Source organism: Pantherophis guttatus, chromosome 14, assembly GCF_059756535.1.
Source record: "Pantherophis guttatus breed Tessera chromosome 14, ASM5975653v1, whole genome shotgun sequence".
NCBI classification, from domain to species: Eukaryota; Metazoa; Chordata; class Lepidosauria; order Squamata; family Colubridae; genus Pantherophis; species Pantherophis guttatus.
Genome location: NC_142076.1, coordinates 16,068,746 through 16,087,081, shown reverse-complemented (window position 1 = coordinate 16,087,081; position 18,336 = coordinate 16,068,746). Strand labels below are relative to the sequence as shown.

Sequence of the window (18,336 nt, the reverse complement as noted above, 5' to 3'; positions counted from 1 at the left end):
CTTCCCCTTTTCCTCTCTTTTCTTTTCTCCTCCTTTTCCTCTCTCCTCCTTCTCTCCTTCTCCTCTCTTTTCTTCTCCTCCTTCTCCCCTCTCTCTTCTCCTTCTCCTCTCTTTTCTTTTATCCTCCTCCTTTTCCTCTCTCTCTTCTCCTTCTGCTTCTCCTCTTTTCTCTTTTCTCCTCCTTGTTCGCTTCCTTTTATCTTCCTCCTTCTCCTTTTCATCTTCCTCCTCCTCCTGCTCCTTGTGTCATAGGGAAAAATAGCCATTGGATGTATGAGTTTATGTATAACCAATATTTGTGAGATGTGCAGACTTTTACCTGCACTGATTGCAGCCTTGGCTGCAATCAAGTGCATTCTGTGAAATGTCGAGGGGAGGAGAAAGAGGAGTCAAGTTTCCGAAAAATGCCCTAATTAATTCATGAGCCATGATCCAAACTTCAAAGGAAATATAGTCATTTATTAGGAGCAACATTCCGGCAATACTTGGATGCAGTTAGGACTGATCCTACGTAGATTTACGTTCCCCTATGACCCTGTCTCTCCCCTCCTCTCTGGCCATGTCATAAATCACATTCTCCAATTAACCACTTTGGCTGGCTGTGAAACCTAACACCCTCCTTCTGATTGCGGTCAGGAAGAATGTATGGAATTCACTTCAGTTCTCCCTCCCTCCTGCTCATGGCAACTTGAAAGCTTTGCAAGTTGACATAGATAATGTAAGCCCTACAAGATAGCTCAGACCAAGAAACAGACACTATGTAGACCTAGGGCTACTTTTATTAGAAGAGCTCTAGTAACAGAACCTTGCAATGAATAACTGAACGGGTTTCCTCTTTTGTCTTCCTGTGAATCAGGAGGATGCTTGCTTTAGACATTTTGATAAACCTCTCTCTGGGTTTGGGCTTACGGAGAATTTTTGTACCTGTAAAAGTTGCCAAGATTTGAAGAGTGTTGCCTTGATCAGCTTGCTGGGGAAGAGTGGAAACTTAACAATGAAAATATGTGTTGTTATGTGTTTTAGTGTGTGGTCTTCAACTGTTCAGATGGTCTTGATTACAAAGCGATGGGCAAATTCTTTAAAGGACTGGCACAGGCTGGGGCTTGGGCCTGCTTTGATGAGTTCAACAGAATTGAGGTAATTGATGTTCGTCCGTCGTTTTTGAAGAGGACCTTGACATCTAATGGGTTGTGGGCTGTCCCAGTGTGTCCGCAGGTGGCTAGTAAGATCTATAACAGTCACGGAATATTCTGCCCCATGTCGGGGAGACAATGTGTGGCACCATTGTTGCAGCATTTCCAGCTCTGGCTTTGCGGAGTGCTCGCTTCTCTTGTGCATGGTTGTCCTTGTGTCTTCAAATGTCTGGCAGCCTTGATGGATCAACGTGCGCCATGTTGATCGATCTTGTGCCAGGGTTTCCCATGAGGCAGTGTCGATATCCAGGGACTCGAGAGGCTTTCAGCATATCTTTGTATCACTTCCTTTGTCCCCCGTGCGATCGCTTTCCTTGAGACAGCTCACCATAGAGGAGCTATTTAGGGATGCGGTGGTCTGGCATCCTTGCAACATGGCTTGCCCAGCGTGTCTAACCCTAATTATGTCTAACATAAATAGCTCTTGTTGTCTTAAACCCTTTAACGCAAAAGTCTCTTTTGGGCTACTTTACGATTTGTGGACTTCAACTCCCAGAATCCCTCAGCCATGCTGAAAGTCCACAAGTCTTCAACCTGCCCCCTGGTCTAGATCACACTCTTATTAAATGGATTTTAATACTGGTTGAAACCTAAAGCTTTTATATCCTGATTTTCATAGGTTGAAGTGCTCTCTGTGGTCGCACAACAGATCCTCAGTATTCAACAGGCTATTATTCGCAAGCTCCGGACGTTTCTCTTCGAAGGCACGGAAATTTCCCTTAATCCAACTTGTGCAGTATTCATCACCATGAATCCTGGTTATGCTGGCCGAGCTGAACTTCCGGATAACCTCAAGGTGAACCATGGTCTTCCCTGAGGAAGTTAAGAAACCATGATTGGAGTAAACAAACAGAATTCGGAAAACCAAAGAGGAAGGAAGAGTTAGTTATAACCATTTCAGGACCTCGGATAGCTCCTATGAAAGGAGCTATCCAAGCTCCCACTAGAGCTTGTTCTCACTAGTCTGATACTCTCACCAACTTTTAAGATATGTAGGTTTCAACTCCTAGAATTCCCTAAGCAGCATGAAGAATACATTCTGCAGACAGGCTGCCTGGCATTTTCCTTTTAATATCTTATTTCTCCAGAGATTTTTGATAGTTTAGTGAAGCAGGGACTCACTGTAGAGCTTGTACTGAAATCCTCAAACCTCCCAGCCAATATATCTACAGCTACAATCATAGAGGGACGCGGTGGCTCAGTGGCTAAGACGCTGAACTTGTCGATCGAAAGGTCAGCAGCTCAATGGTTCGAATCCCTAGTGAATAGAATAGAATAACAGAGTTGGAAGGGACATTGGAGGTCTTCTAGTCCAACCCCCTGCCCAGGCAGGAAACCCTACAACATTTCAGACAAAAAGTACCGTGTGACGGGGTGAGCTCCCGTGACTTGTCCCAGCTTCTGCCAACCTAGCAGTTCAAAAGCATGTAAAAAATGCAAATAGAAAAATAGAGTCCGCCTTTGGCGTTGAATCATGCCGGCCACATGACCACGGAGACGTCTTCTGACAGCGCTGGCTCTTCGGCTTTGAAACGGAGATGAGCACCGCCCCCTAGAGTTGGGAACGACTAGCACATATGTGCGAAGGGAACCTTTACCTAGAATCATAGAGTCATAGAATCCTAGGGCTGGAAGGGACCTTGGAGGTCTGCTAGTCTGACCCCCTGCTCAAGACAGGAGCCTTATACCATCCAGGCAAATGATTGCCCAATCTATTAGTGAATACGTACTAGGACAAAATGCTGAAGGAATCCATTGCAGGATTCTTAAGGAAAAATTTGGGAATTCTCTCCTTTATATTCTCTTCAGGATATGCTGTTATTTATTTATTTTTAAAGGCTTTATTCCGAACAGTAGCCATGATGGTCCCAGATTATGCTTTGATTGGTGAAATTTCACTTTATTCGATGGGATTTCTTGATTCCAGAAGGTAGGTAAAGCTGCATTTTTACAAAGTAAAGCTATTGCTTTTTTTTTTATTATTAAGACACATTTTCATACTCTTTTTTCCCCCCTCTTCTTATACACAAAAATCCCATCCAGGGATCTAAAATTTTAGAATCTTGTCAAAAATACTTAGATTATTATTTTGTGTCTTCAGAGTTGCTTTCAAGTTTCTTCTTTCTAGCTACCATGGTCAATAACACTATCTTTTCTTTTTTTTTTTATGAATGAAATGTTAAAATACCAAACAGAGTGATTAGAGTGATTAATTTCTTATTTTTAATTGGAGGCTAACGTAATAATCAATTCCAGTCATTAGAACTGTAGTCAGTGTCATCCCATTAATAAGAAGAAAAATTGGTCATTTATGTTGTTCTCCTGTTTATAAATGGTCCAGGAACATTCTATCCATTTTAGGCCTTTGTTATTTTTTTTCCTAATATTTTATCATTGTAAGGTTTCTAAACCACTATTTCATATTTATATACCTGTTTTTATTGCGCATTAACGCTTTTTGCTGTGTTAAATTTTACAAATAAGGAAATAAATGTAGTGATAACAGTAATGTCAGGGAAGAGAGATCAGGTCCACATGTAAAGATCCGGATTAAACTGATTTATTTCTAAAAGTCTATGCACAGGAATCTTCTCAACTAGTGGTTGGTGCTTGCTTAGAATTATCGTATTTTTCGTAGTATAAGACTTACTTTTTCTCCCCCTAAAAGAGGGTGAAAATTTGGGTGCGTCTTATACACCGAATGTAGCCAATAGCGAGGCACGGAGGCAGCCATGGTCTGTGGCAATCCCTGCAGCGTGGAACAGCTGAGTGTGGGTATTCCGGGAGGCTGATCCACCCGCCAATCAGCTGGTTGTGCTGAATCAGGCTGCAATAATGGGCTGAAGCTGACATGACTGTTTGCTGTTTGCTATTTGCTGCAAGGACTCAGAGTTTGCAGCAGCAATCACATCCAGAAAGCATACACAAGTAACTGATTCAGCAGGATTCAGTAGTTTCTCTTTATATATAATATAACACCTGAAGTAAATATACAATACCAAAAGCAGGTTTTCCAAAGCAAAACACAAGCAGAGGAGAGGAGTTTCACTTTCAGTTTTGAGCAGCAGACTAGTTTAGACTAGTTCAGCACAGACTCAGAGCTGCAGACCTAAGCCACACCCAGGCTCCTTGCTGTCTCTTTCCTTGTTGCTTACACAGCAAATACTGTTTCAGTTTCCAAACAGCCCTCAACCCTCTCACACACTGACAGGATGCTAGCCAGATGAATACCGATGGATGCTGGTAGGCAGAGGCAGAATTTTTTTTTCTTATTTTCCTCCCCAAAAATTAAGGAACATCTTATACTCCGAAAAATACGGTAGATAAGGGTCAGTAGAATTCAAAGGAAGATGGATTTAGTTTGCTTGTGAGTACGCAGGGATTCTAGACTGAAACCTCTTTGACTCTTCCCCCAGGTTCTGCCACTCGTTCTCCTGCATATATATATTTACCCTTCTTTCTCTGCTTGATATTTTGGCTTCAGGAATGAGAACATCTTCTTATCTTTTGCAGCCTTGCACAGAAAATTGTTGCCACTTACCGCCTTTGCTCTGAACAGCTGTCCTCACAACATCATTATGATTATGGGATGCGAGCGGTCAAATCCGTCCTGACAGCAGCAGGAAACTTGAAACTAAAATATCCTATAGAAAATGAAAGTGTTTTGCTGCTCAGAGCTCTGTTGGATGTTAACTTAGCTAAATTTTTGGCTCAAGATGTTCCTTTGTTTCAGGTAAGATCATTATCCGGATGTCAGTAACACATATTTCTTCGGTATAAAACAGGGATTGTGAAATGATTAGGAAACATCAAAAGCAATGTAGATTTTTAACCTGTGGAGTAGTATTTATTTATTTGTATCCCACCTTTATTATCTTTACAAATAACTCAAAGCAGCGAACGTATCCAACACGCCTTCCTCCTCCTATTTTCCCCACAACAACCCTGTGAGGTGGGTTGGGCTGAGAGAGAGGGACTGGCCCAAAGTCACCCAACTGGATTTCATGCCTAAAGTAGGACTAGAACTCACATTCTCCTGGTGATCGGCCCAAAATCACCCAGTGGCTTTCATGTCTAAAGTGGGACTAGAACTCACTGTCTCCTGGTGATTGGCCCAAAGTCACCCAACTGGCTTTCATACCTAAAGTAGGACTAGAACTCACCATCTCCTGGTGATTGGCCCAAAGTCACCCAACCGGCTTTCATACCTAAAGTAGGACTAGAACTCACCATCTCCGGGTGATTGGCCCAAAGTCACCCAACCGGCTTTCATGCCTAAAGTAGGACTAGAACTCACATTCTCCTGGTGATTGGTCCAAAGTTACTCAGTGGCTTTCATGCCTAAGGCGGGACTAGAACTCGCCAGCTCCTGGTTTCTAGCCTGGCGCCTTCTCCACGAGGCCAAACTGACTCTCAATATATATTTCAATATACATTATTAAAATGACAAAACTTTGAGGAAGTTAATAGTTCTAAAACTTCTTCAGATGTTTGGCTTCCTAATTCTCTGCAGTAGCCCTACTTATTTAACTTTCTTAAATCTATCTGAAAATGCAGAACAGGAAGAGATATACTTATTTATTAATTGAATTTCTATGCTTCCTGACTCCTGGCCATTTGCCAAATTTGGTACAAAACCTTGAAAATATACATATAACTGTTCCTGGAAGTTCCGTTTTTCCAGACCTCCTTTTTTTTCTCCTTCTCTTTCACAGGGAATCATATCTGATTTGTTTCCTGGAATTGTCCTTCCGCAACCTGATTATGTCCTCTTCATCCAGGCACTGAATCAGAATATTGAGAAAATGAATCTTCAACCGGTTCCCTGGTTTATTGGGAAAATTATTCAGGTTTCTTTCATTTTTCTCTCCCTTTTTAAAAAATATTTACTGCCAGCAAAGCAATGTGCTGGAGGTCAGTATCAACACTGCTAATTTAATCCGGTTAACTAAAGCATCGAATCCAGTGTTTCTCAACTTTAGCAACTTTAAGATGAGTGGACTTCAACTCCCAGATTTCCCCAGCCAGCATGGAATTCTGGGAGTTGAAGTCCACCGATCTTAAAATTGCCAAGGTTGCGAAACAATGCTTCTAAAGACATGCATCTAGAAATCTGGAGCACTAATAGCAAACATAAGCACATTATTGATAGGATTTGGGAATTGTAGGAAATCGATATAAAACTCTTGGTTAACGTCAAAGCGGTTCTGGCACAGTTAAAAACTCCCTGGATATCTTATCAAGGTTTAAAATCATCATCTTCTTTTAATGACCCCATAATCCCCTGTGGGGTAGGATGGGGTCTGGGCAACTGAACAGAGCTGAATGTTTACTGGCCGGATGCCTTTCCTGTCGCCAATGTAGAGTGTTTTTCAGCAGATATATTCTCAGTGTGCCTAGAGAGAGAAATATCTGCCACTACCTAGGATCGAACTCACAGCCTCCTGATTGCTCCACCTCTAGGTCAGCATACCACTCATCAAGGTTTAAAATAATGCCTTTTATTTATTTCGCGTTACAGATTTACGAGATGATGATGGTGCGTCATGGCTTCATGATTGTGGGCGAACCAATGGGTGGCAAAACCTTTGCGTATAAAGTGCTCGCTGCCGCCCTCGGGGATTTGAGCCAAGGTGAGAGATCAAATGAACGACACCCCGCTTTGCGTTCACACAGAAAATAAGATTCCCCTTGGGGAAACAGCTACAAAGGGAAAAAGTCACCAAATAACAGGAACATGCTAACCAGCCCTTCCATCACAAAATCAGACCGTATGTCGTCTTTTAATGACCCCGTAACTCCTCCAGCGTGGAATCAGGGCAACTAAATGGAGCTGAATTGTTTACTGGCTGGATGCCCTTCCTGTTGCCAATGTGGAATTTTTGCAGCAGATCTATTCTCATTGTGCCCGGAGAGAGAAATATCAGCCTCTACCTAGGATTGAACTCACAGCCTCCTGATTGTGAGGTGAGAGCTCCACCTCTAGGCCACTGCACCACTCAAATAAGAGTCCTCCACTCCTCTGCTCATAATATTTATTTATTTATTTATTGGTTCAATTTATATGCCGCCCTTCTCTGGAGACTCAGGGCGGCTTACAATGCGTTAAGCAACAGCCTTCATACTTTTGTATATACCTGCTTAGTAGGGCTTTCGCCCCCCCCCGAAGCGGTGTTCTTTTTCATACAAAGTCATCTTATTGCCCCCACAATCCGGGTCCTCATTTTACCTACCTCGGAAGGATGGAAGGCTGAGTCAAACCTTGAGCCTGGTGAGATTTGAACTTGCAATAATTGCAGGCAGCTGGTGTTACTTAACAGCACTTTTAGTCTGCTGCGCCACCAAGGCAATAGAATACCTTATGCCACCAGGCTTGAAATTTGGGGCTTGGACAACCTAGAACTACGCCGCCTTCGGTCTGACTGAAGCGTAGTACACAAAATTATCTGCTACAACGTCCTACCTGTCAATGACTACTTTAGCTTCAACCACAACAATACACGAGCACACAATAGATACAAACTCAAAGTAAACCGTTCCAAACTCGATTGCAGAAAATACGACTTCAGCAACAGAGTGGTCAATGCCTGGAATGCACTACCTGACTCTGTGGTTTCTTCCCCAAACCCCCAAAACTTTAACCTTAGACTGTCTACCGTGGACCTCACCCCATTCCTAAGAGGTCTGTAAGGAGCATGCATAAGTGCACCAGCGTGCCTTCCGTCCCTGTCCTACTGTCCCCATTTATTCGTATCCTTATCCTGTGTTCATGTCCATATTTATACTTATATCTGTTATCTCTTACATGTTTGAATCAATCAATTAATCAATCAATCAATCCAATCTGGTTTTTGTTGTGTTTTTTTTTAAAAAAGAAGGAAACAGCACCAATTAAACAGTTGCAAGAAATCCCTTCCCTTTATGCTAAATAGGTGTTTCTCAACCTTGGCAACTTTAAGCTGTGTGGACTTCAATTTCCAGAATTCCCCAGCCAGCATGAGTTGAAGTCCACTTACCTTAAAGTTGCCAAGGTTGAGAGAAACACCGACTTAGCTAAAGGGAAGGGATTTCTTGCAACTGTTCTGTGTGTTGCAGTCCACTTCAGAGGCGGTATTCAGCAGGTTCTGACCAGTTCTGGGGGAACCGGTAGCGGAAATTTGGAGTAGTTTGGAGAATCGGTAAATACCACCTCTGACTGGCCCCGCCCCCATCTATTCTCTGCCTCCCGAGTCCCAGCTGATCGGGAGGAAATGGGGATTTTGCAGTAACCTTCCCCTGGAGTGGGGAGGGAATGGAGATTTTACAGTATCCTTCCCCTGGAGTGCGGTGGGAATGGAGATTTTACAGTATCCTTCCCCCTGGAGTGGGGAGAGAATGGAGATTTTACAGTATCCTTCCCCCTGGAGTGGGGAGAGAATGGAGATTTTACAGTATCCTTCCCCTGGAGTGCGGTGGGAATGGAGATTTTACAGTATCCTTCCCCCTGGAGTGGGGAGGGAATGGAGATTTTACAGTATCCTTCCCCTGGAGTGGGGAGGGAATGGAGATTTTACAGTATCCTTCCCCTGGAGTGGGGAGAGAATGGAGATTTTATAGTATCCTTCCCCTGGAGTGGGGAGAGAATGGAGAATTTACAGTATCCTTCCCCTGCCACGCCCACCAAGCCCCACCCACAGAACTGGTAGTAAAAAAAAATTGAAATCCCACCACTGGTCCACTTAAAGTTACCAAGGTTCAGAAACCCAGATTGAAAATATGCTTTTCTCTCCCTCTCTCTCTCTCTCTCTCTTTCTCCCTCTCCCTCCCTCTTCTCTGTCTGTCTGTCTGTCTTTAGAACCATCAATGGAAGAGGTTGCTGTAGAATACAAAATTATCAACCCGAAAGCGATCACCATGGGGCAACTGTACGGCTGTTTTGATCCCGTTAGCCACGAATGGACAGACGGCGTTCTTGCGAACACTTTCAGAGAGCAGGCCTCCTCCACCAATGAGGACCGAAAGTGGATTATTTTTGACGGGCCGGTTGATGCCGTTTGGATCGAAAACATGAACACCGTCTTAGATGATAACAAGAAGGTAATTGGCATTTTTTTCTCCGCCCCCCCCTCCCCAGCGCTGACATAAGCCTCTAGGTTGCATTGTCTAATTCGGCTGAATAACTGAAAGTGCTTTTTAGAAGCCAATAAACTAATTTGATTTAAAGCAAAAAGCACTTAGCCTGCGCTGTTCAGCTATTTTTTCAAATAGATAATTAGGGAAACTTTGACGCTGTTTTCCCACTAAAACATCTCGAAGTAGTGAACCACTTTATTAAATGGACTTTTAAAAAATTGAGGGTATGCACATACACACACACAGTGACAACACACACACACAAGCACAAATAGACACGTATGCACAGAAACGGCACTTCCGGAAAGTGAATTTGAAACTAATTTTGGATAGATATAATGGATTTATATAGATGAAAATGTTAAATTTGAGGTAAAATTGGTTTTTCCTTAAGTTTTGAATTTCTTTTTTATCTTCTTTTTTTTCCCTTTTTTTTGTTTATTTATAAAAGATGTAATGGAAATTGTGAATTGAGCTTGTGAAAGGAATGTAAGCGTGGTAACCATCTATGACCGGATCGAGATTTTTGCTCTTGAAAGTTATGTTTTTATGTTTAAATTTGAAAAAAATAAATAAAAAATATTTACAAAAAAAAAAAAGAAAAGAAAAGAAACGGCACTTCCAGTTATGGGCAAAACCAAGCCATAGCAAGCGATGGGGTTCGACTTACAATCACAATTGGGAATAGAATCTCCTTTGCTAAGCAAGACAGTTGCTAAGTGAGTCACGCCTGATTTTATGGCCCTTTTCGCCACAGTTGTTAAGCGAACCGCAGCAGTTGTTAACGTATCGTGCGGTCGTTAAGTGAATCCGGCTCCTCCCCATTGACTTTCCTTGTCAGCTCGGAAGGTCGCAAATGGTGATCATGTGACCCTAGGATGTTGCAACTGTCACAAATACATGCCAGTTGCCAAGCCCCCACGTTTTGGTCACATGACCATGAGGATGCTGCAAGAGTTGTAAATTCAAGGCCCGGTCATAAGTCCCACTTTTCAACGCTATGGTAACTTTGAACGGTCACTAAATGAATGGTTGTAAGTCGAGGACTATCTGTATGGACTCGACTTTTTAAAAAATAATGATTCTAAGAGCCAGGAAAATGAAAAAACTAATTTGTAAGCATGAAGGTTTCTGTTGCAGAATTCTTGCTGCTGGGGTAATCTTCACCAGGGACAATTAATTGAAATAGTGAATGACATGGGCCAGCTAAAACAGAGGAGGCACGATGGCTCAGTGGTTAAAGTCGCTGGGCTTGTCAGCTGGAAGAGCGACAGCCCAGGTTCGAGACCCGAGCGCTGTCTGACAGGGTGAACTCTCATCCCTTTCCCAGCTCCTGCCAACCTAGCAGTTCGAAAGCGTGCAAATGCGAGTAGATGAATAGGTACCACTTCGGTGGGAAAGTAACAGCATTCTGTGTACCTCAGTGTATCCTGGCCACATGACCACAGAAAATGCCTTTGCACAATTCCAAAGACAGGGGAAAACCTTTACCTATAGCTACAGCAGACATATTTGAGTGACCCAGAGTTCTGTTGCAAACTCTCCTGCACACCAGACTGAAGTCGCTTTTCTTCTGTTTCCCTTGAAGTTGTGCTTGATGAGCGGGGAGATCATTCAAATGAGCGCACAAATGAGCCTCATCTTTGAGCCCGAAGATCTTGAACAAGCTTCCCCAGCAACGGTTAGCAGGTAAATCTGGCCGGCTGAATTCTTAGGGTTAGAATCATAGGCATTGGAAGGGACCTTGGAGGTCTTCTAGTCCAACCCTCTGTCCATGGCAGGAGATCTTGGACAAATGGCTGCCAAGCTTTTCCTGAAGACCTTATTTCTTTGAACTAGCAAATCTGTGCAGCTCAATTCTCTTCATTTCTTCAAGGTGCGGCATGATTTATATGGAGCCTCACCAGTTGGGTTGGAAACCTTTGAAAGATTCGTATATGAACATGCTGCCTTCAAATCTACAAGATGTGCACATAGAATTGGTAGGCCAGTTTTCATTTTATTTTCATGCTCGCTATTTGAATATTGATGGGGAAGGAGGGAATTTAAATTTAAGGGCTGTTCAGATGTATCCTATTAGGTTTATTTGTATTGATTCGTGTCCGGATTCCTTGAGAGCAGTGGTGGGATTCAGCCTGTTCGCATCTATTCGGTAGAACCGGTTGTTAACTTTCTAAGCAGTTCAGAGAATTGGTTGTTAAAAGAAATCTTATTTTGGTTTTTTTCCACTTTATAGGGCTAATCCTGTAAGGAAGGCAGGAAGGAAACATTCTGGTGGTGTTTCTAGCCTAATCTTTATTGCCTTGCTTATAGAAACTGCCTCTCTGGTTAACCCTTACTACATTGTAACAGTAAGATGAAGTGCCCATTGACATGAATGATATTGAGTTGGCCACACCCACAGGGTCACATGACCACCGAGCCACGCCTACCCAGCTGGTCATTAGGGCAGAGAACCGATTGTTAAATTATTTGAATCCCACCGCTGCTTGAGAGTCACTTGCTGAGTTCCCAGGATTACTTGGGAACTAAGTAAACGATCGCTTCTTGTATAAACCATGCCAATAATTTGCAGACTTTTCAATAACTGGTTTGAGAAGTGAGTGCAAGGTGCATGTAATGTTAGAACCTTTCTAAAGCTTTAATGGAAAGTTTTCAACACTACACTACCGTGCAATTTTTCTGACAGTGGGACGTTGTAATAAAATGATTTAAAAACACCTGAAGTGTCACAAGATTGCGGGTTTAGTTAGGCGAGGGATCTCAACAGGTATAGCTCCAAAGCCATTTGAAACTTTGTCACATCTATAAAGTCTAAATCCGGGATGTCAAACTCGATTTCATTGAGGGCCACATCAGGGTTGTGTTTGACTTCCAGGGGCTGGGGTGAGCGTGGCCGGGGTGGGCATGGCCAGCTCGACATCACTCGTGTTTCACACAGGTTTCCTGTGGTGGCCCAAGCGCTCTGCCAGCAAAAACGGGTTCCCAAGCTCCGTTTTTGGCTACCACAGCCTCCTGCAACCCTCTGCCAGTAAAAATGGAGCTGTGTACGGCCTTCCCGAGCTCCGTTTTCAATGGCAGAAGCACCACGGGCTAGTCCTTTGCTGTTTCCAGGGCGGCCCTATGGGCCAGATCTAAGTACCCCATGGGCCAATCTGGCCCCCGGGCCTTGAGTTTGACACCCCGGTCTAGAGTAATATTAAATCTAGACCGATTTCTTATGCTAATCCAACTTTACACCTCAGATCTCTTCAATCTCTGCCAGTATGAGGGCTGCGGAAGGGATCTGTCACCTATCCAGTTTAAAAGGGACGTGTCCTGTGATTCGGTTAATCTCTCAAGCGGTTTGCTTTCCAGGTTGACGACCTTTTTATGTGGCTTGTTCAGCCGTCGCTGGAATTTATTCGCCACCATTGCAAAACTTTGGTTCAGACGTCTCCTATCCACCTGACCCATACCATGATAACATTGTTTGATTCTTTGCTTGGTAAGGCGTAGTTTGTGCTTTGCGGCAACATGAAACTTGTTTTGTTTTGTTATTTTTTTATTCCTTTATTATTTATTTTATTTTATTTATCTTATTTTATTTTATTTTATTATTTTATTCCTTTATTCCTTATTTTGTTTTATTTTATTTATCTTATTTTATTTATCTTATTTTATCTTATTATTTTATTTTATTTTATTATTTTATTCCTTTATTCCTTATTTTATTTTATTTATCTGATTTTATTTTATTTTTTATTATTTCATCTTTTTTTTTTTTTATTTGATTTATATGCCGCCCTTCTCTGGAGACTCAGGGCGGCTTACAATGCGTTAAGCAATCTATTACTTATTTATTTATATCCTGCCATTATTACTTTTGCAAATAACTCAAAACAGCAAACATATCCAACACACTTTCCTCTTCCTATTTTCCCCATAACAATGACCTGTGAAGGGGTTGGGCTAAGAGAGAGAGAGAGAGAGCAAATGGCCCCAGCTGGCTTTCATACCAAAAGTGGGACTAGAACTCACTGTCTCCTAGTGGTTGGCCCCAAATCACCCAGCTGACTTTCATGCCTACGGTGGGACTAGAACTCCTGGTGATTGGGCCAAAGTCACCCCAGATGTCTTTCATAGCTAAGGCAGGACGAGAACCCACCATCCCGTGGTGATTGGCCCAAGGTTACCAAGCTGGCTTTCATGCCTAAGGTAGGACTGGAACTCACTGTCACCTAGTTTCTAGCCTGGTGCCATCACCAGTAGACCAAACTGTCTAATTGTATGACAGCTTTGAAAGCAAGATGTGCCACAAAAGATGCTGCATTGGCCTTTGGGACCCTAACATGCTAAGGCAGTGTTTCTCGACCTTGGTAACTTTTAAGATATGTCGACTTCAACTCCCAGAATTCCCCCTGCCAGAAATGGGGATCTGTGTATGCTGGAAACATGCGACTTTCCTTGTCTCCCACTTTGCTGTTTTTGGTCCATCTTGTCTTCTTTTGTGTGTAGATGAAATCAGGAGTTCCAATGAGGAGGAACCAGGAGAGGCCATGTCCAGCCAGCAGATAACCTTGTGGCTGCAAGGCCTCTTCCTCTTCTCTCTGGTGTGGACCATCGGGAGCACGTTGAATGCCGAAGGACGGAAGAAGTTTGACCATTTTTACCGAAACCTTTTGATGGGCATGGATGATGAGAACCCTCGCCCCAAAAGCGTGAAGCTGACCAAAACCAACCTCTTTCCAGAAAGAGGTGTGTCTAGGAAACCCATTATTTTAAAAAAGGGATTTAGTTGGAAAAGACATCATCCACTTTTCAAAGTGGGAAGGATTGTAGTTCAAAATAACAGAGTTGGAAGGAGCCTTGGAGCACAGGTGAAATGCTACCGGTTCGGACCGGTTCAGCCGAACCGATAGTGATGGTGGTGGGTGGTTTGGGGAACCGGTAGCGATGGCAGCGCGAGGCTCCACCCACCCGCCCAGTTGTTGTTACTTCCTGGTTTTAACCAGGAAGTAACCTGTTATTTACCCTCTGCGCATGTGCAGAAGGGTTTGCACATGTGCAGAGGGTCTGTTTCTGGCCTCCGGGGGGCCTCTGGGGGGGTGGGAAAGGCCATTTTCACCCTCCCCAGGCTCCTAAAAAGGCTCTGGAGCCTGGGCAGAGCAAAAAACGGACCTTCCGGTCCCACCGGAAGTTGGCAAATGGCTGTTTCTGACCTCCGGAAGGCCTCCGGGGGTGGGGGTGGGGAAGGCCATTTTCACCCTCCCCAGGCTCCTAGAAAGGCTCTGGAGCCTGGGGAGAGCAAAAAACGGGATTTGATTTAAATAAAGTCGAGCCTTGGTAGTACAGGGGTTTAAGGCACCCTGTTATTAAGCTTATTAAGACCAGCTGCCTGCAATTACTGCAGGGTTCGAATCTCGCCAAGGCTCAAGGTTGACTCAGCCTTCCATCCTTTCTAAGGTAGGTGAAATGAGGACCCAGTTTGTGGGGGCAATAAGCTGACTTTGTATAAATATACAAAAGGATGAAGGCTATTGCTGAGCACATTGTAAGCCGCCCTGAGTCTTCGGAGAAGGGCGGCATATAAATCAAATTAAAAAAAAAAAATTAAATCATGATTTAAATCACTAGTAAAAAGGCTTGATTTAAATCAAGTCCATTTAAATCATAAACTTTAAAGAGCAACTGTCACCTCTGTCCCGCAGCAGCTCCTCCTCTGACCCGCTGTTGACTTAACGACAGTCCCAATATTGCAGAATATACAGCCTCATGCTCCATAACTAAACTCCATTTCATGCTGAATAAACTAAATTATTAATGTATCTTAAATAGAAAACTCTTTGGATAGATTTTTACTCCAAAAGCATTTTATTAAAATAAATTTGATAAAAATTAAAAAAAAATCCAATTTAAATTTAAAATATCCGATTTTTTTTTAAAAAAAAAACATCGATTTTTATCCACCCTATCCACACGTGATAACATTTAATGTCACTTTGCTGTTTTGACAAGCTTCTTAAATACTTTTTATCCTTCTTTTCCAATCAGGGTCTGTGTATGACTTTTATTTTCATAAACAAGCCAGTGGACAGTGGAACATGTGGATAGAATATATCACGAAGGAGGAGCAAGCAATTGCCGCCGGTGCAAAGGTGAAACGGTTGTGCTTGTTTGTCAGCATGATCGGGAAATATTTATCGTTTGATATTTATTTAAGTAATTAATGCATTTCGCTCCTCATCCAGAAAGCTTCCCAGTATCATCCCCTTTTAACGACCCCATAATCCCTTGCCGGGTGAAGTTTGGGCAACCGAATGGAGCTGAGTGTTTACTGGCCGGATGCCCTTCTGTCGCCAGTGCGGAGTTTTTTTTTCAGCAGATACATTCTCAGTGTGTCCAGAGAGAAAAATATCTGCCTCTACCTAGGATTGAACTCACAGCCTCCTGATTGTGAGGCAAGAGCTCCACCTCTAGGCCACCACAAAACAGGCCTACCGGAAGGTTGGACCCGTTTCTGGCCTCCAGAGGGCCTCCGGAGCCTGGGGAGGTTGTTTTCACCCTCCCGGAAGCTCAAGGAAAGCCTCTGGAGCCTGGGGAGGGCAAAAACGCCCCCTCACCATGGTGCAGGAGGCTGGCTAGGCCACGCCCACCATGGCCACACCCACCAAGCAACCGGGCAGAGAACCCCTTGCTAAAATTTTTGAAGCCCACCCCTGGCTTAATTGTGGTTTATTGAATAAGCCACAGGTGAAATATTTGTAGCTTTGCAATGCGGGAGGCCAACTTAAGTTCTGAGAACTTTGCTTTGGAATTAGATGACAAATGTGGGAGAATTTTCTCCTGAGTCCTCTCTCATCATCATAGGTCTCCGAACTGATCATCCCCACCACAGAAACTGCCCGGCAGAACTTTTTCCTCAAAACCTACGTGGAGCATGAGATCCCCCTGCTGTTCGTGGGAGCCACCGGGACAGGTAAATCGGCCATCACCAACAGCTTCCTGATCCAGCTTCCCAAGGCCAAATACGTCCCAAACGTCATCAACTTCTCTGCCAGGACCTCCGCCAATCAAACCCAGGATATTATCATGTCGAAGCTGGACAGAAGACGGAAAGGGCTTTTTGGTCCCACCATAGGGAAAAAGGCGATCGTCTTCGTAGGTGAGAGAAGACGCTTTCTCTTTCAGGTTGTTTTCTTTCAGATTTGGGACTTTCTGGATTCCCACCTCCTTCCTGAGTCGTGTTTTGTTTCAACCATGGTTGGCGAAGTCTGGGTTATAGAAACTGCAAATCGTGGCTTGCAGAAGTCAGTGGCGGGATTCTCCCCTTGTGCTAAATTATAAGCCAGAGCTGAGCTGGAAAAATTATTTATCTATCTATCTATCTATCTATCTATCTATCTATCTATCTATCTATCTATCTATCTATCTATCTATCTAGAACATATTAGGTAATTTATATAATTATAAGCATGAATTGAATACATAAAATATATACAGTAAACGGATAAATCAATATCCTTTCTAAATGGGTCTAAAAGCTCTCTGTATTTTACTTAAAAGAGCCACGGTGGCACAGTGGTTAGAGTGCAGTACTGCAGGCTATTTCTGCTGATCACCGGCTGCCAGCAGTTTGGCAGATCGAATCCCACCACGCTCAAGGTTGACTCAGCCTTCCATCCTTCCGAGGTGGGTAAAATGAGGACCTAGATTGTTGGGGGCAAGAGGCTGACTCTGTAAACCGCTTAGAGAGGGGTGTAAAAGCACCGTGAAGTGGTATAGCTATAGCTTGGGAAGGAAGGAAGGAAAGAAGGAAGCAAGCAAGCAAGCAAGCAAGCTACCTACCTACCTACCTACCTGTGGTGGCACAATGGTTAGAATGTGGAATTTCAAACTGACTCTGCCCACTGCCAGGAGTTCAATCCTGACTGGCTCAAGGTTGACTCAGCCTTCCATCCTTCCGAGGTGGGTAAAATGAGGACCCAGATTGTTGGGGGAAAATAGGCTGATTTTGTAAACCTCTTAGGCTAAATTAAATCTTGGGCTAAATTATTTAATTTGGTTTTAAATTGTTTCTAACTTTTGTATTTATGTATTTTATTCTGTGCCTGTTCACCGCCCTGAGTCCTTCGGGAGTAGGGCGGTATATAAATTTAATAAAACAAAACATAAAACAAACTTAGAAGAAGCGGTATATAAGTCTAAGTGCTATTGCTATTAAATGTATCAACCTTCTTCCTACCTGTGTGAAAATAATACCTAGGTTTTCCCTGCTGTCTGAGGCATAACCATATTTTTTTCCTAGATGACTTAAACATGCCAGCCAAGGAAATATACGGGGCTCAGCCCCCAATCGAACTCCTTCGGCAATGGATGAACCACGGCCACTGGTACGATAAGAAAGATACCACAAGGTTGGATATCGTGGACGTCCTCTTCCTTTCGGCCATGGGTCCTCCCGGTGGTGGAAGAAACGATATTACAGGTAGGGAGTGGGCTTCCAACTCAAGAAGATGCGGTTGGTCGAATGGGGTCAGACTAGAAGACCTCCAAGATCCCTTCCAACCCTATTATTCTATGTTCTCATAGCACATTTAGTTGGTGGCTGACCACAGGATTCCTAGCCAAAATGAGAATCCAAAGAAAGGAGCCCATTTCTTTCTTTCTTTCTTTTTTATTTAATTTGATTTATATGCCGCCCTTCTCCAGATACTCAGGGCGGCTTACAATGCGTTAAGCAATAGCCTTCATCCTTTTTGTATATTTATACAAAGTCAGCTTATTGCCCCCACAAACTGGGTCCTCATTTCACCTACCTTAGAAAGGATGGAAGGCTGAGTCAACCTTGAGCCTTGGAGAGATTCGAACCAGCAGTAAATTGCAGGCAGTTGTGTTAATAACAGGGTGCTTAAACCACTGTACTATCAAGGCTCTTTTGATTTGTTTTCTGGCTAAAATCTTAACCAACACTTTAAAAGTTTTCCTTTTTGGCAACGTTTCGACAAGCTCTCAACTTGTCATCATCGGGCCCCTACTTTCAGTTTAGAAG

The 18,336-nt window shown here is 43.3% G+C and overlaps 1 protein-coding gene across 1 annotated transcript in view; it reads left to right on the top strand.

The window, feature by feature from the left end:
* Positions 1-18,336, top strand: part of DNAH3 (dynein axonemal heavy chain 3) — a 93,013-nt gene that overhangs the window by 41,872 nt on the left and 32,805 nt on the right. Inside the window, exons 31-44 of the mRNA XM_060692883.2 lie at positions 1,024-1,137; positions 1,813-1,989; positions 3,032-3,123; positions 4,707-4,926; positions 5,909-6,043; positions 6,715-6,826; positions 9,028-9,269; positions 10,894-10,994; positions 11,182-11,287; positions 12,663-12,792; positions 13,803-14,042; positions 15,339-15,442; positions 16,155-16,449; positions 17,593-17,772. Of these exons, the coding sequence (XP_060548866.2) occupies positions 1,024-1,137; positions 1,813-1,989; positions 3,032-3,123; positions 4,707-4,926; positions 5,909-6,043; positions 6,715-6,826; positions 9,028-9,269; positions 10,894-10,994; positions 11,182-11,287; positions 12,663-12,792; positions 13,803-14,042; positions 15,339-15,442; positions 16,155-16,449; positions 17,593-17,772 (2,248 nt within the window). The remainder of the gene's footprint in view (positions 1-1,023; positions 1,138-1,812; positions 1,990-3,031; positions 3,124-4,706; positions 4,927-5,908; positions 6,044-6,714; positions 6,827-9,027; positions 9,270-10,893; positions 10,995-11,181; positions 11,288-12,662; positions 12,793-13,802; positions 14,043-15,338; positions 15,443-16,154; positions 16,450-17,592; positions 17,773-18,336) is intronic.